Source organism: Emydura macquarii, unplaced genomic scaffold (genome assembly GCF_026122565.2).
Source record: "Emydura macquarii macquarii isolate MOO-44397 ecotype Brisbane River unplaced genomic scaffold, CSIRO-AGI_Emac_v2 contig_1483, whole genome shotgun sequence".
Taxonomy (NCBI): domain Eukaryota; kingdom Metazoa; phylum Chordata; order Testudines; family Chelidae; genus Emydura; species Emydura macquarii.
In genome coordinates, this window is record NW_027131620.1 from 2,739,823 (window position 1) to 2,761,121 (window position 21,299).

The 21,299-nt window shown below is 53.7% G+C and overlaps 1 protein-coding gene across 2 annotated transcripts; it reads right to left on the minus strand.

The window, feature by feature from the left end:
• Positions 1–1,546: 1,546 nt before the first annotated feature.
• On the minus strand, positions 1,547–19,576 carry LOC137156976 (sodium-dependent lysophosphatidylcholine symporter 1-like). 2 transcript variants are annotated; one of them, XM_067554011.1, is made up of 15 exons: positions 19,477–19,576; positions 16,640–16,744; positions 14,962–15,081; positions 13,716–13,840; positions 12,897–13,029; positions 12,000–12,078; positions 11,152–11,309; positions 10,921–11,011; positions 10,311–10,432; positions 9,174–9,257; positions 8,768–8,851; positions 7,069–7,181; positions 5,916–6,059; positions 5,209–5,385; positions 1,547–4,104 (listed from the first exon to the last, which is right to left on the minus strand). In XM_067554011.1, the coding sequence occupies exons 2-15, from the start codon at positions 16,721–16,723 to the stop codon at positions 4,074–4,076; spliced, it is 1,545 nt and encodes a 514-aa protein (XP_067410112.1). In that variant the 5' UTR covers positions 16,724–16,744; positions 19,477–19,576; the 3' UTR covers positions 1,547–4,073. The 2 variants fall into 2 exon arrangements, with proteins under 2 accessions (XP_067410112.1, XP_067410114.1); XM_067554013.1 differs by having other exon boundaries at positions 1,547–4,528.
• Positions 19,577–21,299: the final 1,723 nt, after the last annotated feature.

Genomic DNA, 21,299 nt, shown 5'->3' on the forward strand with positions numbered 1-21,299 from the left:
AAATACTGGTTCAAGATACAGAGCTCAGAAGAAAAACAAAAGGGCTAAGTTAGGTCTGTGGTTCCGCACTGACTGTTGTGGAAGACTTGGTGTGTTACTCCGTCACCTCTGAAGACCCAGAGCAAATCGCCCTTGAATTTGGTGTTCTCATCTTACTCCCTGCTGGACAGTGGGCTGAACAGCTGCAATGCCTACATGATTACCAGGATCTCTTTAACAGAACTTTCTTAACGGACAAGGGGACACAGCAAGGGCTGCCTGAGACAGAGAGAGGAGCTGGAAGACCTCAGTGGTCAGCCTGTGACACCATAGTGAGATCTTCTTCACTCAGCAGGGAGCAGAATGAGGTGTCAGCCCAGATTGTAGTATCTCAGTTCATGGTAAGACTTTACAACCTGCAAAACGAGAGGTGAAGAAACAAATTGACAGAGCCAGACAGGTAGCCAGAAGTCACCTTCTACAGGATAGACCCAACAAAGAAAACAACAGAACACAACTGGCCATCACCTACAGCCCCCAACTAAAATCTCTGCAGCACATCATTAAGGATCTACAACCTATCCTAGCAGATGATCCCTCACTCGCTCAAGCTGTGGGAGGCAGACCTATCCTTGCTTACAGACAGCCCCCCAACCTGAAGCAAATATTCAGCAGCAACCGTACACTATACAAGGACACCACTAACCCAGGAACATACCCCTGCAACAAACCCCATTGCCAGCTCTGCCTACACATCGACTCTAGTGACACCATTACAGGTCCTAACCACATCAGCCACACCATAAGGAGCTCATTCACCTGCACATCTACTAATGTAATATATGTCATCATGTGCCAGCAATGCCCCTCTGTCATGTACACTGGCCAAACCGGACTGTCACTACGCAAAAGAATAAATGGACACAAATCAGACATAAAAAATGGTAACATCCATAAACCAGTCGGAGAGCACTTCAATCTCCCAGGACACTCTGTAGCTGACTTGAAAGTTGCCATACTTCTACAAAAAATCTTCAGAAACAGATTTCAAAGAGAAACTGCAGAGCTGGAACTCCTATGCAAACTTGATACAATCAGACTGGGTCTGAACAGGGACTTGGAATGGTTCTCTCATTACAAGAAGTAATTGTCACTGTTCACACATTCTCACCTCCTAATCAATGGTTGTGAATAGGCCTCAACTACTCTAACTGAATAGACTTTGCTAACACCTACCCTCCCCATTGTTGTTACTTACCCTTAGATGTGTGTATATATATATACACACACACACACCTCCTCTCTGATTTCTATTCCTTACATCTGATGAAGTGGGTTACAGCCCATGAAAGCTTACGCCTGCAGAAATTAAATGTGTTAGTCTTTAAAGTGCTACAGGACTCTCGTTGTTTTTGCTGTATACAGACTAACACGGCCACCCCTCTGGAACTTTTCTCCTTGAATGATTCCTCACCATGCCCCACCAGGCTGACTGATCTGCAGGGAGAGCTGTGAACGGAGGCCTCGCTTCTGCTTGCAAAGCAAGAAACACCAAGAGAAGAAAACATTAACATTTGCATTGGTTTAATACTTTGAAAAATCTGCCTCTGAGTTTATAATTAAAAAAAAAAAGTGGAAAAAATGCTGAAATCAGAAAATACAAATCTACATTCAAACCCCAACCTGGAAGGATGGTGCAGCACAGTACATATCCTTCCCAGCCCAGATGGTGCGATGTAGCAATTGCAAATGCATCTGAACACAATTCTTGCCAATCATACGACTCTTAGCATGAGTAATGATCACGTTTCATTTCTTGGCATACAAAGGCCATCACGAATACATACACAGTGTTGAATGGGACGCAACATGATATAGCGCAGTAAGTTTGAACATCCAGACCAGGCTTTCCTGAGTTACATTTCTGTCCGTCATGACAAAGTAAATGTGATCTGTGTGTAACTAATACAATGTTGTCTTCCTGCCAGGCAGTCTGCAGACATCCCGCTACAGCTCTAAGATGGGATCGTCCCCATTCATCTTAAAGTGCCAGGGCCAGATTTTCAAATAAAGTGGGTGCAAAACTAGGGGCTGATTTGCACAAATACTGCCATGGTATGTGCAGATTGGGCAGCTGCAAGCACAAAAGTTTTTTAAAAAGCAGAAATAGCACTGGCCTGAAAAATACCCAGCTCACTTTTTCCCGTTGCATGATGCCAAATGCAATTCAATTTTACTTACTGAAAATTTAGTCTCTACAGGGGGACCAGATCCCATCCTTGAGCTTTGCACAGTGGGAGATTTGTGGTGCATTGAAGGTTGTACAAGATGATGATTTTTGTAAAGCTAGAAACAATCAATAAAAGCGCAGTTCAGCCCTCTCCACTGACTGAATTTGACACCCCTGCCATAATCCCTGCAGACGGCAGGCGCCAGGCAAACCTTTTAATAAAGAGAGCCCTAAGAGAGCAAGATCACAGGTAGCTTAGTTCATTCCTGCGACCCCTTTCCCAGAGAAAGGCATCTCTAATTGATAACTGGCTGAACTGCCTGCTAATGAGCCCAAGACAGGAAACCATAGTTGGCTTTTAAAAAGGTGACACTAGAGGTCACGAGATGTGACCACTTCTCCTTTGGGGCATGTACTTCCCTTTTAAATTTCTACTCTTGAACTTTGGCATCTTTCCATAGAATAATAGATTCTGTCTTTAAAAACACGAGACCAGCCCTCTGGGAAACAAGGTGACCTAGGTTAATCCTACTCTCCGCCCTCCAGGAACAGCATCATGCCAGAAGGTGACCAAAATACTGTAGCTATCTCTGTGGTAGATGATGAAGGCAGATGTTGAGCCATTGACAACAGGCAGTGAACCACTTTTCCTGACCCCTCCCAAGCCTCACAGACTACATCCACCATGCTTCCTTCAGCCCTGTCAACAACATGAAGTAAGTACCACTCTGAGGCACAATGCTGCTGATACAGCAAATCAGTAGCAACCAGCTCAGCTGATTCTCTCCACAACCTATCTCATATCTCTACACAGTATCCAACCCATATTTCCACGTGGCTGAATTCAGCAGTTCTTTGACTTGGCGTTCTCGCTGGAGAATGGTGAGTCAGTTGCTCTGAGTGGTGGAGGTTGTAAGCCCAGGCCTGTAGGGCTACAAGGCAACCAATATCCATCCCCACACTGTCACCTGGGCCAGCCCCTGCAACCCACAACCCGCAGAGACTGAGCAGCCAGGAAATTCCACCTCAGATGATCTGATGGACAGTGATCCAGCAACCCCTAATTGGCTTCTTGACCCGATATAAACCCATGGGGCAATCCAGGAAGGGTTCAGACAACAATGTGGATTCTGAGCCAGTTGCTGTGCATGCCCTGCTTTTGAACTGGCACTGACATTGGCTCTGACTCCCAATCAACCCCTGGAAAGCCAGCACAGACCCCAATACTGAGTATTGACCTTGGACCTGATTTCTGACGCAGCTTGACTCTGATACTGAGATCCCAAGCTCCTGACACAAGTCCTGCCTCCCATTACCTAGAAACCTGACAGAAGTAAATCTTCATGATGCAAGGCAGGAACTGATCACCACATAGGGTCAAAAGGACCCTTCCTCCCCCATCTCCTTACAGGTGCAGTATTATTCAGGCAGGGCCTTTAAGGAGGTGTTTCACACCTTTCTCTGAAGCAACCAGCATTGACCATCCCATTGTCAGAGATGGGATCCTGGATGAGATGGACCATCGGTCTGTTCTGGTGTGACAGTTACTTTGTTCCTAATGGGATGGGCAGGTTAGTACAATATAGGAGACTTCATCTGGCAGGTCTGCTGACCCAGAAATATATTACGCATACAATGTTCTTCCTAAAAAATGTGGTATGTCCCTCAAAACGTAGCTCTCGGTGCTAATGATCCATCCTGATCTTCCAAAGAGAAACTCTCTCTTTGCTCTCCAAAACACGTCCTTTATCTCCCCCACCCTTTGGTCTTGTTCCAGAGTTGCCAGAAAAGCGAAAGCTAAGACATGCAGAATGCAGTGCTGTGGGGTCCAAGTGCATTTCTCAAGATTGGCTCAGTGTTTAGTTTATCCTGGGTTTTCATTCTCTAGCCGACGACTGTTAAAAAGAACAGAAATGAATGAAATCCAACTTAAAACTCATTTGAGAGAGAGAAGGAGGATGCAGTCCTTGGTCCCAGACCCTGTTCCACTGCATCAACATGGAGCCACCCTGATCATAAACGGGTTTATTTACCAGCAAATTCTCCTTTTCTCCCCAAATGTCTAGGCATGGGGACTAAAGGGAGCAGGGGGACAATCATTCTGGCTCAGCCACTTTTCAGGACCCATATCTCCAATTGTTCTGGAGGCAGCACTGCCTGCTAGCAAATGGGGGGTGTTTTCTGGTCATCCCCATCTCAGTGTAGAGGGTGGGGAGGAGTCATCTGACTGAGCCATCACTGCTGGCCAGCCACGTTATACCTCCTGAAGCTTCCCAATTCAGCCTTCTTCTGACGCATTAGGAGGCCCCAAGCTGACACCTGGAACGGGTGGCACAGCATTGTATAAAGAACTTTAAAACCCCAGCGTACTCAGTAAAAGTCTAAGGGCTAGTCTACACTAGAAGCACTGCATAGGCATAGTGCACTAGAAGCACTGCACCACTATCGCGCGTCTGGTGAGGACGCTCTATGCTGGTGGGAGGGAGTTCTGCCATCAGCCTAATAAATCCACCTCCGCGATAGGCAGTAGCTCTGTCGGCAGGAGACGCTCTCCCACTGACACAGGGCTGTCCACGCTGGCGCTAAGTAACTGGCGTGTAACTTGCATCATTCAGGGGGGTGGCTTATTCGCACCCCTGCGTGACGTACATTATACCGAAGTAAGTGGCAGGGTCCACCTGGCCTAAATGAAGACAATAATCCCAGCTCCCCAACCGGAACCACTACAGGGAGCAGTGTAGGAGAGGAAACTGGGGGAGCTCCTCGCTGGGAAAAGGTGTAGAAGTATTTCCTGGCTGGTTGCCACTGAGTGCAGATTGAGATCTGCGTTGAATTCCACTGTGAAATGGGTATAATATACTCACGCCGGGGAATTCCTCTGAGTCAGCCATCTCCTTTGCGAACGAGATCTGTGCAAGGCTCATTGGACAGTTCTAGTGTGGACACTGGGACCAAACTGCAGAACACAGTAAACCCTCCTCAGAGAGCACTGCACTTACCCAACTGCCTCCATCTCCACCCTCATCTGTTTCCTCCGCTCCTCATTGATGGGGTAGAAGCAGAATATGACCATGGCAATGAGCAGCAGGGTTATTGGGACGGGGGCCATGAGTATCCGCAGCGTGAGAATGACAGAGGGGTTGTGTGTGCAGTCACTGGCTCTGTAACCTGCAAAACTGAAGAGAAACACAACTAGAAGAGCACCAGCTTTCCGCCATGGAAACACTGGCCTTCATTCCCCTAGAAAACAGGAGTCCCTGGGTAGGGCGCTGGCAATGGCAACGCTTTCACACACCACAGTCCCAGTAAGTCACTGCAGAGAACGGGAAAGGAGCAAACAGAGACTTCACGCCCAGCTTTGCTTTGCAGGAACTGCTGTAGGGAATGGTATAGGAGCGCTGGCTACGGGGCACTCCCAGCTCGTCCAGTTCCAGCCACCTCCAGCAGGAGGTGCTGTAGGGAACGGTATAGAACACAGGCCATGGGGTGCCCCCCTGTTCCAGCCACCACCAGCAGGAGGTGCTGTAGGGAACAGTATAGAACACGGGCCATGGGGTGCCCCCCCAGTTCCAGCCACCCCCAGCAGGAGGTGCTGTAGGAAACGGTATAGAACATGGGCCATGGGGCACTCCCAGCTTGCCCCTTCCAGCCTCTCCCACAGGGTACCTGTAAACCCAATGATAAATAGAAAGAGTTTGAGGCCTACTGTAGGCTCATGGTGGATATCCCCAAGGAGAGCCCTCCTGCAAACTTGTTGAAGAAAACATAGAACGAGTAGAAAAGAGCTTCCAGGTTTAGACACTTTGGGTTCTTCAGTCTGAAATCATCCACTGCATCCGGTAGCATGGACCTGGGGGTGAACAGACGGTAAAGGTGCTAGTCAAACCCAACGCTGCTGCCTGCCCTGGTTCTCTCCTGTTAGCCACGGCGGGCGTCTGACACTGCAGCTCTCCAACACTGGTCAAAGCTTTGACTATGATTTGGAGAAAAAAAACCCACAGTAGGACCCAGATTTTCAGGACTGTGTGTGCACTTATGTGCCTAAACCAGGGGTGAGCAATCATTTTAGCAGAGGGGCCACTCCATGGATTTTGGTAAGTCGTCATGGGCTGCACATTTCTACTCTATTAACTGAAGCGTCCGGCAGCTTAGTGATTCTCGGCCTGTCGCTTCCCGATCTTCCTCTTCCGGCCACGTGACCAGAGTTTGGAAGTTTGGGTAGCGACCAGACAAAAGCTGCCTGATGCTCCAGGGTAGCTTGTTTAAGCAGAGCATAGGCAGCTGAAGCAATGGATTGGGTGGGCCTGCTTTCAAAGTGGGTGGGCCATGGCTCACCCAGGCCCACCCATAGCTATGCCCCTGCATGGCGGGGCGGACAGAAATGTTAGACGGGCCTCATCCAGCCCGTGGGCTGTATTTTGCCCACATCTGGCCTAAGCTGTGCCATTGCTGTAAATACATGTGCAAATTAGGCATGCAAATGTGTGGAAATTGGGCCTTGGATGCTATTTTGCAGGAGGCAGGACTAGACAAAACGTAAGTGTTTTGCCCCACACGGCTTACAGCTAACTCGGAGTTAAGAGCGTTCACAGACGGACGCAATGCCCGTGCTGAACAATCACGGAGCTAAACGCCAGTGGCACACAAACCTCTGTGTCTAATGCCACTCACGCCCACAACAAAGGTGCCCACCCCCCTTTGTTCAGTTATTTGGCCACGCAGACGCGCATGTGTCTAGGCCTTTACCAATAGTGCTTCCCAACAAACTCCCCCACTCCCATTCAGTTTGTTCCTCCTAGCTCTTTAACCGTCCAGGCATGAGCAGCCCAACACGTGGCCCGGAGAACCACTCCACTCACCAGGGTAGCAGGTAGAGCACAGCCATGCTGCAGCCCGCTATTATCACCATGAAGACGAAGACCAGGAAGTTGTGTCTCACTAGGGTGATAACGATGAGGGCAGGAATGATTAGCTACGGGGGACGGAGACAGAGAAAGAGAAGCACTTATGTTCTTTTTGCTCTTCATGTATGGACCTCCCTCCAACTCCCCAGGAACCAAAGCCCGTGCTCCCCGCCCTCTCCATGTAAACCTCTCCTCTGCTCGCAAATCCTGACCAGGGATTAAAGCCTCCCGTCTCCCAGCGGAGCTGCCTGCATCCAGGGCCTTGTCTACACTAGAAAGTTTTGTCGACGATCGTTAAATCGGTGATTAAAAAGCGCTATAATGACAGCACTTGCGCCCAGCGCTCATTTTGTCGCCAAAAACGCATCCACACGTGGTGCTGAAGTATCGACAGTCAGAGCAGTGTATCGTGGGCAGCTAGCCCACTGTGCAGCTCGGCACCTTCTGCCGCTAGGGACTGTGGGATGGGGAGAGGCGCGCGGAGCAGCCTGGGTGCCGGCTGAATGCCCCATGGTGCATGGCGTTGCCAGACCATCAGTCATTGCGTTGCTGGCGGTGAATCATGCCATCTTCAGGTACCTGCATCCCTTTGTACACGTGGCCCCGAGAGGGGAGCACCTACAGTCGGGGCCTGGTTCCCAGCAATGCGTGCAGCCCTGGAACGCTGACTCTCCATGGTGCTGAGCACCCCAGCTCCCATTGGCACTGACTGGCGTTGTGGACACTCAGACCCTGACGGCTTGACCGTGTGAGCGTCCCCACAAACCCTGACCTCACTGGGAAAACTCACCGGACATCCCAGCAGCCGTTCCTTAATCTCCCTGCGCCTTGTCTGTGAAGGGGGGTAGCAGTGCCCATCACATGGGGTCTGAGGCTGCCAAGTTAATTAACCTGAGGGGCAGAAGCTCTAAGGAAATGCCAGGGGGAGGGCGGGGAATTGGCTGCCTCCCTAGCCGGGCTGGGATTGCTGCAGTCTCTGTACTGGTCACCGCCCAGGCCGGGGGTTTGACCCAAAGCAGCCATCGGGCACGGTGCTGAGCGGACACAGCAGGGCAGGCCGCGCTTCGACAGCCTGCGCGTTCCCTGCTCTCTGCCTGCACCGAGCCGAGCCTGCGCAGTTCGCACAGGAGGCGTTTCAGCGCAGAGACACAGCCAACCCTCCACGTTCTGGAAGCAGCTGTGCTGGAGACCTGTGTTTGCTGGCCAGTCACGTTTAAAACCCCGCTGGATCTGACCCTTGAGCTGGTGTTTGCGCTGCCTTCCCTATGGGCAGGTGTTCCACAGCTGGGGAGAGGGGCACTAGAGAGGCGGTGCTGGGGAGGAGGGGCTCACGGAGGCACCAACCCAACTTCAGCTCTGTCCAGCAGGAGGCGCTCTCAGGAATGGGGCAGAACTGGTTAAGGACATGCTCGTAGCTGCTCTGGCGGGGGCCGCGTGCACCAAGCGTCACTGCCAGGATTGGGGCAGGGGCTTTCAGATGCTCCAGGCCCAGCCTCTCCCAGCAGCGGCTGTAAGGAGCAGGCTAGCACAGCTAATTGGGGGGATCCAGTCCCAGCCTTTTCCGGACAGAGGTGCTGCAGGGGGCAGGGCAGAAGCGCTGTAGGGATTTCAGTTTAAACCTATATTTAAAGCCAGAGGAGGAAAGGAAACTCACCGACAGGCCCACAAACACGGCTGGCTTTTTCCCGAAACGCACCAGGAACCGCTGCCAGAAGGGAATGGAGAGGGACGCCACGACCTGGGGGAGACAGAGCCACAGCGGGAGACTCAGCCAGGCCTTCGGGCGCCCTCGCAGCATTTCCCCGGAGACGTCCATGCTCCGGGGGACACGGGCAGCACAGACGCTGAAATCCCTCCGGCCGGCCTTGGCGCCACGCTTGCCCTCTCCCCGGCCAGCCCACCTGGAGAAAGCTGAGGGTGTCCAATCAACCTCCTGTCACGCTAGGTGAAAGAGGAGGGCGGGGCCTGCAACCGACTGGGGTTCAACCTCTCCTTTGAGTCCACTCTGGGGGCCCCCATGGGGGGCTGTGGGGAAGACAGGTCCCACTGCGCAGACTTACCAGCATGATGAGCACCAAGTGCTGGAATTTCCCCGCCAGCCCTGCAGCGTGTGTGCAGAAAACGGCGAAGATCCCCTGAGCAATCTGGGAAAGAAACACACGGACGCTCGGTGCTTAGCTCCAGGGCCTGCTCTCCAGCCCCAAAGGAGCCGGCAGTGGAGCCGGCTGCGAAGGCATCGCCAGCTGGAGATGGCTGTTCCACCAGCTCCCCCCACGCTGCTGACTCCCCATCCGTTTTTCCAGGGATCTTGGAACCCACCTGTCCAACGTGGCGCTCAGCTGGTGAGTCGCCGGGTGGCTTCCCACCCCTGCACTGCATATCATCAGGCCTTCCTCTCCCACCTGCCCCCCGGGGGTGGTTTCATTTTATTTTAATTTTAAAAACATCGAAGCTCCTGTGAGTTCACGGCCGGTGAAAAGAATCAGCTCGGCAGCCGCGGAGGCCAGCATTTCGACGCTCACAGAGCCGGCGCAGCGTGGGCATCAGCGGGGCAGACCCCCCCACACCGCCTGCCAAGGTGCCCTGCGTGGACCCCCCACTATTCATTCCCTTTGCCCATTCACTCCTTGGTCACTCTGCTGAGGCTGCTGGGGGGTGTGTGTTCTGGGATACCAACACTCATCCCTTGCAAACCCGACAGAGAACATGGGACACGTGACCCAGAGGCCACCTAGCGCCACGTAGCAGGGACAGCTTCCGACCACTGCAGAGCTGGGATGGGTTTGAACCAGCGACCGAGAGTTCAAGGGTCTGCACAGGAGTCTCTCCCGGCCCACTCACCCCTCTGCTGTCTTGGCACAAGAGTCTCACGCCAGGGTGCTGCACCCCGCTGGCACAAGATCACGTTTACTAGCATGGTACGGGGGCAGGGATGGAAAGGGAGAGCCTGGGGCTTGGCTTGGCGGGTTCCTAAACACGGCCCATCCCACCGATGGCGAAAGCTCCTGGAGTCTGTGCAAATTCCTCCTTGCCCCTTTCCCGCATGGCTCCTGTGTTCCAAGCCGCCGCTCCCCCTCGGGGACCTCGGGGACTTGCTCCTCCTCGTTAGTCAGACACTTTTGCCCCAGGACTTTGGGAAAGAGCCCAGCTGGCCCCATGCTGCAGCCACTCCCCCTATCGCCCCCATGCGATCGTACCTGGAAGGCCAGGGACATGAAGAGGAAGCCACACAGCAGCCTGACGTAGGGCTGGTGTCCCAGGATCACGCGCAGGCTATGGAAGAAGGGCAACTGGATCTTCCCCAAGGGACCAAGAGGTCCTGCAGGGACGGAAAAGGAAGAGCAGCAGAGTCACCCCCAGGCCTGCCAGCCCCACCCCACGGGGGCTGTGTGTGTAAGCTGAGAGCCGCAAACACTGCCCCAGGCCACCTCGCTCCTAGCCACCGAGGAGGCCTTTGCTGTGCTTGGCCGGGCTCCCCCTAACCGGCCCTGCCCTGCCCTACTGAGATCTCATTTCTCTTCCGCCCTCCTGGCCTGAACTCGATAGCGGGGAGAGGCCTCCTCAGAGCTGACCTGAGCTGGGTGGTGGTGGAGGCTGGCACGCAACAAGCCATCGACTCTCACTGCGTTGCAGGCTGTCCATGCCCCTCGATCCTCCTCCTTCCCACCCATCGGCCGGGCACTGTCTCCTGCCAGCCTGCCCTGCCAGCAGATGCTCAGCTCCCTCCGCTGCAGGACTTGCACCCGGAGCCATGGCCACAGGGCACCATCCAAACCGTGACAAGAGGAGACAGAAGAGTGAGCTCACCGGGCTGCTCCTTCACGCCGAGGAAGAGGACCAGGCAGGCCGTGCAGTAGAGGGAGCCCAGGACCGCCGAGGCGATCATGTACGCCCTGCGCTGGAACACAAGAGCCGATGCCGCTGTCACGACCCAGGCGCCAGCAGCAGGGAGCACAGACAGCGCTGTCCCACGCAGAGCTCTGCAAGGGGACGGGGGACACAGAGCGAGCCGCCCGGGGGCAGCGGCCAGGTACTTACCGTGTTCGCCAAGGTGTCGGTGAGCCCCGGGGAGGTGCTGTTGTACTGAGTCGCATTGGGCACACTGCAGCTTTTCATCATGCTGGCATGGTACTCGCCGACTATCTGCCCCTGGATACCCGAGCCGACCAGGGTGCTGAATACTTCCACCCCCATTCCTGCCAAGGGCCAGGAGAAAGGGGACAGGGGTCAGCCAGCCTCGTGGCATGAGCCTCAGAGCAGATTCCCTAAGGAAAGGGAGGCCAGCGGGTGCCATGCCATGCAATGTATTGGCTTTGTGGGCGGGAAAGGGTGAGACTGCCCTCTAGTGGCTGCTTACAAAGCGGATAAGAGATCTACTATTTCCGCCTGCTCTGGAATTTCTCCCTTCGCTCCAGTGACAGAGGCCCAAAATTTTGGAACTGATCAGCCAGGGTTCGAGTCCTGGGTCTCCATGGGAGTTATTCGTTTAATAAATGCTTCTACGCCGAGACTCTTCACAGCAAGAAGCCCAAGGCCTGCGTGCGTTCAGGATAACCACACCCCTTGCAGTGTGACATTGCCTGCCCCATGGATGGGCTGATTTAGCAGAAGAAGAACTTCTTCGAGGAATGCCACGTGCCCTGAGGTTGAGATCCAAGCCATCGGAACGGCCCTGGTTAATTATAGCCCAGTTCTTGTTTTGTTGCAATAAGATGTGGATCCCCAGTGTGGCGTGTGGCAGGGGTGGTGTTGTTTTACATTTCGTAATACACTGGTGTGATCCTCTTGCAAACACAGAGTCAGGGACAGCGCCCCTCCAGCCTGGAAAGAACTCACAGAGGTCTGAGACGGTGAAGGAAACCCTGCGCTGGGGCAGAGACGCTTACTGTAGGCAGTGGCGGAGTCCCGGTCACGCTGGTTGCCTCCCAGGAACATGGTCAGTGAGGAATATGGCACATGATAGCACTGGGGAGAAAAACAGCTCAGACACCAAACAACTCAGCCGCTTCTCCTCTGTCCGATACAGGGATCGCCTGCCTCTCCCATCCCCCCTCCTTGCGGCAGACACCGCCCGCCCCTCCTGGGAACAGACAAGAACTAAAACTACTGCCTTGGTTCACCACCATTACCAGATGACCAACCAGAGACCGTCCCACACAGCGAGCCCTGCTGGGAATGGCTGGGGCGGGACGAACCGAGCTTTACCCCCGCCCTAAAGACGACCTCTGCCATAATCAGTTATCCTCTCCCATGCCCTACAGCACCCAGGGCGTCGGAGCAGCTGTGAGTGCCGCCCACAGCCGCGCTCTTATAGCATTCCCTGCAGCACCCCTGCAGGGAGAGTCTGGCATGGGAGTAGCTGTGAGCTCCCCTACGGGCTGAGTTCCTGTTCTAGGGGGGCCACTCAGGCACCCCCAGTAAGCTGGAGATTCTGGTACTTGCAGGGCGGGGGAAGGGGGGTCAGGCACCTGGCATTCCTGGGTAACCCTGACCCGTGTGAGGTCAGATGGTTTGCACGGCACGTGCAACATCAAGCCCTAGAGAACCTGCCGTTTTGAAGAATGTGCCGGGCCACCCCCGCCGGCGTGACCTCGCACGCTCACGGCGCACTTCAAAATGGCATCCCTGTCATCTGTGAGCTGGGGGAGAACCACATGCAGTTTTGTCTCAGTTCCGGGCAGGGGACAAGCCACTTAGAAACGGGAAGAGCCTGCCTAGCCTTTCTCTGCAGCAAGGTGATGCCGGCTCCTGAAACGCTTCGCCGCAGGCGCTGTGGTCCTTACACTCATGCTCGTCTGGAAGAAGCAGTACATGGCCAGGTACCAAAGGAACTGGAGGTGGGCAGGGATGGTGTCCGAGGGGGTGAACCAGACCATGCAGTAGAAGAACACCCCGAATGGCATGGAGGAGACAATCCTGCAGGGGCAAGCGCAGCTGATTAGACCCAGGCACTGACAGCCAAGCGAGAGGCAGGCTTATAACTGCCGAAGCTGTGCTGCTGGTGCTGACCTCCTGCCCTGCTCTCCATGCCAGGGCTTGTCCGCTGCAGAATCAGGGCGAGCAGGAGAGGGCAGCTTTGCTCAGACCAAGGGAAAAAACCGAACAGGAAGCAGCAGAGCCGTGCTGGCCCCAGCTCTGCATCTCTCAGCCCCAGCTCCAATATTCAAGGCCCTGATCCAGCCGTGGGATCCCTGTGGGCGCCGCACAGGTGCAGGGGTCCAGCCACCGGCAGGATATGGGGCGTTCAATGTTAGCGTGGTAATCCTCTCTCTATTTATTGTGCGGCCCACCGCACAGGAGAGCGTCCCACCCTCCCAGGGCTCAGCTCGTGGGATAGCGGATTGTCGAGAGGGCTCCATATAGCACAGCTGAGAGCCACTGAGGCTCAAACCCCCAGCCACTGGGAATGTGTAGTGAATCTCGGAGACAGTGCCGCTAGTTACAACTGCACTTGGTACAAGGCGAATGATTCTGGTCAGCGTTCCCCCTTCCCGAAACGCCCATTTTAAGCTCGCAGCCGGATGCTTTAGGTCCAAGTCCTCAAAGAGCCTGGCCTCCAAAGCCAAATCAACGCCTGCTCTGCCTCAGACCCCGATGCTCACCATGGGATCAGCTTGCCACGCTTCCTTCTGGGGCTCTTGCTGACCAGGAAGCCAACAGCTGGGTCTGTAACGGCATCCCAGGCTCGTCCCAGGAAAAGGATCAAAGAGGCGTAGAACGATTCCAACTGGGGGAGAGAAAGCGACGGCTGGATCAGGCCACGGCATGGAAGTGAACAAGATCCTGGGTCCTGGCCGAAGGCGGAAAGAGGCGGCATGACACGGTTCTGAGCAGCCAGAGCTGTGCAGAGTGTCAGCTTGTCGCCCCTGGCTGTCATTCTGGGAGTGGAATGACACGGGCATTCGCCCTGCGCACCTCCTGCTCCTGCAGGTATTTGGAGCTAGGGCTTGGGATGAAAGCGTAGCACTTGGAGCTGGGGGGTGTTTGTGACAGCGTCCCCCAGGAACCGGGTTCTGGAACCCCTCGGGGCGAAGCCAGGCAGGACTCGAGTGCTCGGACTCTGGCCCCCTGCCCCGTGCAGCTGCCTCCTGAATCTGGCCTCGGAGCGTTCAGCCCCCTGGCACTGCCTGAACTCCCCGTGAGCCCCCCTGGCCGGGATCCTGGAGAGCTCCGACATGCCCCAAAGGGGCCATGCACCCTCCTTGCCGTCAGAGGCAATTCCCAGCCAGCGTGGGAGTCAGAGGGTTTGTTAGCTCCCAGGATCACAGCGCAGAAAGACTTCGTTAGCAGATGAATTAGACGTTACAGCAACAACCAACTAGGGAGCCTCAGAGCCATTCTCAGGCCCTGCTCCCGAGCCCCCTTATGGGAGGACTCCCCTTCCAGCCAGCCACCCCCCAGACCTGGCCCCTTGCCCCTCCCCAGTCGTTTGTCTCCTTCCCAGGCAAGGTGGCCACCACTCCTGGACTCCACAACCTGCTGCAGCTGGTTGACCCAGGAGGGCAAAGGGGTCTGGCCATTGTCTGCGAACGTGTGGCTGGGGAAAGCCCAACCACCCTCTAGTGGCCTCTGCAATGAACACACACGCGGGTCCCATCACAGACATACAGGAGTAACATGTGGGGGAAACTGAGGCACACACACAGCACTCGGAGAAACCCCCCAGAATATCTCCACTTCATCACACTGTTCACAGGAACTTCCAGCACCACCAAGGTCTTTCCAAGAACAAGCTAAAAGACCTGCTTTCTCCCAGAGCGCCCCCCCCCCGCCTGCATAAACACTCCTATACTGAGTCTGTCTCTCTGCTTCTGAGCCCCACCATCCATCGACAAACCGGCCGCTCACTTGCACAACGTCCAGTAGGAAGATCTGGAAGAAGAACCCGAGGGCGTTTCCTGTCATCTGGTACGGCGCACCCCCGACGGCATAACAGATCTTCCTGTAGAACGGCAGTGCTGGCTTCATCTGCAACCAAGACACGGATGAGTCTAGCGCGCTGCACGCTGGCACATTCGCCCGACATGTTAGCGACCCTGCTCGCTGCCTTTGCTCTGCCCATCCCTCGCTATCCTCCAAGCTCCGCTCAGTGCCTCAGCTTCCCCCCCTGCCACGGCAGCTGTCATTTGGGCTGAGGGCTCCATCTATGAACCCCACAATCCCAAGCAGCCGTAGGAATCAGTGTGACCCGAGGGACTCTTCTTCCTTCCTTCCAGGCCTGAGTATGTGACCCTGACCAAGCAGGGAGCAAAAAAACCAAGCGAGCACCTTGGGCTTGAATCCATGGACTGGCAAGTTCTGCTACATGGACGTTTCTGTATCAGCATTTATTCTCTCGGGACAGATGAGCCGGCGCCCAACTCTGCTAGGAGTTGCAACATTAATTCCTGCTCTTCCAGCCAGTTCATTCTCAGTCTTTGCCCTGTGTACTCAGGTGGGACTATTGTTAGGGGGGCATCTGCCTTGATTGCATACTGTTGGGATCTCTTCTTTCCCGTGTTACAGATACTAATGGCTTGATTCTCCTCTCAATTACCCTGGGGTCTGCCTGTGAAGACACTGGAGTTACCAAATTTCCACAGGCTTACAGGAGCTCAGAATCTAGGTCCAATGCAACCGGTAATCACTGATCTGTTTGGGTAACACTCAGTTTTGCTCCCCCTTATCTGCTGCGGCTTCATGATAACACCAGTACAAACTTCACACCGCATGACCACTACCGACTGACCCAGGGACAGAATAGAGTTCAGCGTCCCCTGGGTTTTATAGATCAGAGGAGACGATGCAGCAGGGGAACATTTTAGGGGAGGGGAAATGGGCTGATGAGACAGAGTCCATCTTTCAACTGGTTGCAGGCAGGATTCTTCTTCTCCTGCCTCGGGCCAGTTTTCAGAGCTTGCAGGAAAGATCTCAGAAGTCAGATTCCCTCTTGTTTCTCACGCACAAGCCCAGGGTGACATGGTTAGGGGGCATGCATTGCAGAGGAAGGCTTGTTTCCAGTGCAGCTCCATATCTAAAATCGCTTAGTCCTATGTTTTCTAAAAGCTTCTCTTCTCCTTATGCTCTCCCCTCCCCTCTCCTTTCAGGGCCTGGAGCAGACTGGTGGGGGGAGGGTGTGTTAACGGACCACTCCACTTTGAATGGTGCTTTACAACGTGTGCTAACTACTTAGCCTAAACAATCTGTCCCAGCTTGCACTCTGCTGTGAGGCTGGAAGTACCTTTCCCAGACCCGAAGAGCTGGGTGTGGGAAAGCTTGTCTGGTCTTTTCTTGGCTTGTCCCACTCTCCAAGAGACGTTGATCCAATGAAAGATCTTACCTCACTCACCTGGTCTCAGGTGATCCCATCTCAGTGCACCAGTTCATTCCAATGCCATCAGCAACCCACCTTACACAAGTGTTCGCAGACCTGAGTCATAAAGACTATTAAGGCCCTTAACACACCCCAGGTTATTTGATCCAGCTAGACTGCATTTGTGTGCGAGAGAGAGATTCTGGCCCCAGACCCCTCGCAGGCTGCTCTTACCTCGGTGTGTCTCATGCTCGTCCCACGGCGGTCTCCCACTCGGGTTAACCCAGCCAGATCCACATCCTGGCTAGCCGGAAGCATGTTCACAAACACGCTGTATCACTTACCAGCAAGGGAAGGAAGGAAGCAAATGTACTGCAAGCCCAGCCAGAGGAAACAACACAAGTACGCCAGCTCCAAGGGATCAGCTGAGCCCCAGGAGTAACAGGAGAGTCTGAGACAGGGAGGCAGGGGCTGGGCTACTTTATCCTGCAGACACAGTGACCGGGATTCGAACTCATCAAACCCAGGGGAGGAGCCTAGTGAGCCGCAGACTTTCCATTGGTTGAGGGCACAAGCGGCTGTGTGCATTGGAGGGAGAGAAAGAGGGCCTGAACTGAGCTGACCCGGGCCAGTCCTGGAGCCAGCCCCGAGCGCTCCCCTTGCACACTGGACGCGGTTCTAACCTCTCGGCTCAGGACCCATTTGTAAACGTTCATGGCCTGTCGCAACGCACTAAGTAGTCTGAGGGTGGAGGCCCTACGGGGGTTTTGGGTGGGTCCTGCCCAGCACTCACCCCCCCATGGCAGCTCCTGCTCTGTGGGGCTGGCTGGGCTTGCCCTCCTCTCTGCTCCGCTCAGGGCATTGCAACCTTCAGGAGTTGCAGCCACTCAGGTTTGGCCCCACCCTCCTGACTGGACCAAATCTGTGTAAGTGGAGTGGTGACCGGGGGTGGCAGCCACTCACTCAGATTTGGCCTACCTGGCCTGCCGTCATCCTGACTGCAGGGCCAAACCTGAGCGGCGCTGGGACCCCACAGGTTGCAGTGCCTGGAGCAGGGAGGCGAGCCCAGCGGGACGTGACCCTTTGAAACATTCCGGCGACCCGATTTTGGGTCCCAAGCCCGGGGTTAAGAAACCCGGCTGTAGCACTGTAAGGCAAGGTATTGTCATCACAGCTGTCCCGTCCCCTCCAACCTGGGCTAAGTGACAAAACCTTGAGATTCTGCAGGCGGAGTCACCAGGCTCCGTTAATAACCGTGCAGTGACAATCAGCAGCACTTCTGTTCATCACCGTTTTATTCACATCCTGGATAACAAGCCTCACTCAGACGGTACCGCAGCTGAAGCAGTTGCAGCCAATTCTGTCTCCCACCAGCACCCTGAAGCCCGTATCCCTCTCGACACCATTAGCTTTATTATCCCTTGCAGGAGGGAGAGAAAGGCTGTGAACCCCAGACAAAATTCCACAAGAGGCCAGGTTTTCACCATGTCGTCATGCACCTGCCTGCAAACACCCCCCCCCCCCCATGTTGGAGAAGCGCAAAACAGCTGTGGAAGGTCTGGCCCACGCTACTTAATTGTGCTCTGACTCTCATTGGGTTCTCTTCTCTACACACAATACACATGAAGCTGGTGACCAGGGAGTTCATGGAGGTGCTGGTAACACTGCAGCACAGCAACGTCCATCACTGCCTGGCTAATGCCACCTAATTCCTTTCGCTATAGGCAAGCTTTTCTCTGACTCCACCTAGGTCTTTCCAAGGCCTTTCACTGGATCCCCACGACTGCTGTACGTAAGACGGCGTTACACCTCAGGCCGTCGCCAGCAGTAACACAGACCCAGCGGGTTACTGTGTCCCTGGGAATGGGGAGAGTTCAGGGCAGAACCTACTGCAGCAAGACAAAGGCTGCAGCAATTGCCAGGTTGCCTTGCTCTTGGTCTTACAGAAGAATTGGGGGATGGCAGAGGGGAAGAGGAAGGACACGGTGTCATTGTGCAAACACTCAGCTGAAGGGCCAGATGGGGCCAGACCCTTCAGCTTCAGGAAAAACAGGAAGGTCAGGCTCGAAGCTGCACCATAAAAAAGAAACAAGGTTTTTCACCCACTGCCCTCGCTCCACCACAGAAGAGCAACATATCATCAGTCGAGCCAATGTGTTCCGGGCCCGAGAAGTAGCCCCCTCACAGGTTTCAAGGCAGCTCACGGAGAAGGAATGTGCTATTGAAGGAGTTCCAAGTAGAGTTAATGAAGCAGCTTTTCTCAGGTTGCAGTGAAGTAGCAGGGCTGGTTACTACGGAGGAATCCTGCCAATTGAAACCTCTGAAGCCCAGAAACTGGAATTTCTTGGCTGTGAACCCAGTGGCAGCCTTTGGATAAATTACATTTGCCAGCCCCCAAAAGGCATATTCCTTCCTGCCCTTCCAAAGACAGGCAGCAGCAATTTCTTCCCCTAGCGGCAGCAGAATCTTTAATGGAATGTATGTGATGAATGTGTTAGTCATCATGTCAGCGGGGTGAGGAGAAAGGGGAATGGACGTGCAGTTGCTGTGTGTGTCAGTCTGTGGGCAGCTTGTGCTGAAGATTATAGAAAGCACATTCCACCAGCTCCCAGAATAATTCAATGATTTTAAGTCCCTGTAGCTATGTCTTTTACATAAATTATTGACTGCTATAAGCTTTGGCATATGCATTATTTACCTGAGACCAAGAATCACAGCTCGATCCTTAGCATAAGCCAATTAACATCAGGCTTTTTTTCCTTCCTCAAGTAAACTAAAGGGCTTAAACCAGTGTAAAAATACTAGTTTGAAACCCCAGCTCCTTTCTCACCGAAGTGTAAATGGAAAGGCACAGCTCCAGAATTGTACTTGTGCTATTCCAGGTCTAATTTACAAGCACAATTATTGAAATTGTACATACGAATTCAATTTGACAGCTACGAAGGTGTTTGTATGTATGTTTGCTGCTCCCTTTCCTGGAAGACAGGCAAAACAAATGAGCACATCTGTACATTCACAGCACCGAAAATCACATTCACGCTACAAAGTTAGAAAAAGGAAAAGCTTCTCACAGTTGTCCGCATTGCCATTCACATACAGGAGCCTGTGTCTAGGCAGCAGAGACTGACAAGGGCCCAATCCTGCAGCTTTTACGCATGCAAGAACTCTCGTTGGCTACCGTATGAGTTTTGCCCAGAATCACTACCATTTAAATAGTGCAGGGAGTGCCACGCCTCACATGGCTTGCGTTGTTTATAACCGCAGCCCTTCCGCCAGGCACGGTTGGCAGGAAGGAAGGCTGCGTTCAGCTGCTAGGGGTTCCTCTTAACAATACAAAACAGAACCAGCTTCAGCCCGCCTTCAGTAATCTGCAAAAATCAACCACCACCTCTGGGTGCCTCCAAGATGCAAAATTGCCCCTCTCGCAAGCACTGAGGCTTTGCATTGCAAAGAAAACAATGAAAGGGAAAAGGTACAGAGCATTAATGTGGGAAAACACCACAACCACAATTCAAAAGCATATGACCGCAGAGCACATTGGGCCACATCCTTTGCCCGTTTCTCATCTTGCAGTGTGAAAGTCCAGCAAATATTCCTTTAACATGTCACTTCTTCTCGCCCTCCACTGCACCCCACTCACAGTTGCTGTCTGGGTCAGTGAAGACCCCGAGTTCAGAGGTGGATTCGTGTGAATTCACCTCACACCTCAGAGGTGGGGGGGATGGTGAGGCATCAAGCAACACCACAGCTGCTGCAGCCACCATTGCAACTGGGCTGCCACTGCCACTGCTCTCTCTATGCTGCGACATCACATTCTGAGGTTCCACCACGTACCCCAGATCTCAGCACTTTCAGCAGGTAGTGGGGAACCTCACAGCTAGCGCAGGCTCTGCAGTCTCTCACTGCAACACCGTCCCGCACCAGGTGTAAGGGTCAGCACCCGGTTGTCACTGATTTCAGCTCTAGCGATCACTGAACTAAACAAGGACTCTCAATGGAATCCAACCAGCTCTGTCTTTTAACAGTGAACAGGAGAGGATCTAATGGTCCCTAGGACTCCTTAGGCAGAGTTCACACCACCACCTAGGGACACCTGGTGCCACTCTCTTTCCCTTTCTTTGGGATTTGGCATTCCTACCCCCTGCTTAGAGAGCGAGGGTCTGTTTGGGGTGAGCCCCTCAATCAGGACAGGCTAAGTAAAATTCTACTGCCCTTTGCACATACAATAAGGATAACAACATTTCATTACCCTTGCACCCGATGCTGAAGTGAACCGTAACCCACCACCAGCCAAAACTGAACACTTTGGCAAAGCAGCTCCATCATGCTGCGCATCTAGGTAGCGTAAGGGCATTCCTGAAATCTTCTTCCCCCAGCTCATCACTAGCCGTTAGGGGAGAGCTCATTCAGAACCTGCTTAGATAAACATGAGCCCAGAAGGAAGTAGGTAAACCCAGAGTTCTGAACTCAGGTCTTTGCTAGAGAGTAAAATATAAATTACTCTCCTTTAAAATGACTTTGTAGTTTAAGATGTTTAAGGTTTGGGATCTTGATTTTTAGGCGTTTCACAGTTCGCCACTAGAAACAAAACATGTACATTTGGGGGCAAGGGCCTGCACTCTATTCCTTCCAATGTGCAACAAGCGAGTGAACAATATACATGCAGCTGCAGGCTCTGTAAACTCTCCTGCTCTTGTTTAAAGGGCTTGATCCAAAGCCAGCTGAAGTGACCAGGACTCTTTCCAATGACTTCACTGGACTTTGGATAAGGCCTCATCCAAAGCTGCCTGGCTTCTCACCCCGCCTCCCAGCCCGGAGCGGGGTCTGAAGCATAAGAACAAGGGTAGCAGCATGAAAGCCAGTTTCTAGCTCTTGGAGATATAGTGTTTGTTAT

Excerpts from the sequence above, each read along its gene's own strand:
- LOC137156976 (XM_067554011.1), bottom strand. The coding sequence starts at position 16,723 with ATGCTTCCGGCTAGCCAGGATGTGGATCTGGCTGGGTTAACCCGAGTG. Across the intron at positions 13,841-14,961 it reads TCCTACTGGACGTTGTGCAA|TTGGAATCGTTCTACGCCTC; the intron begins GTGAGCGGCCGG and ends TCTCTCCCCCAG. Across the intron at positions 10,433-10,920 it reads CGGCGTGAAGGAGCAGCCCG|GACCTCTTGGTCCCTTGGGG; the intron begins GTGAGCTCACTC and ends CCGTCCCTGCAG.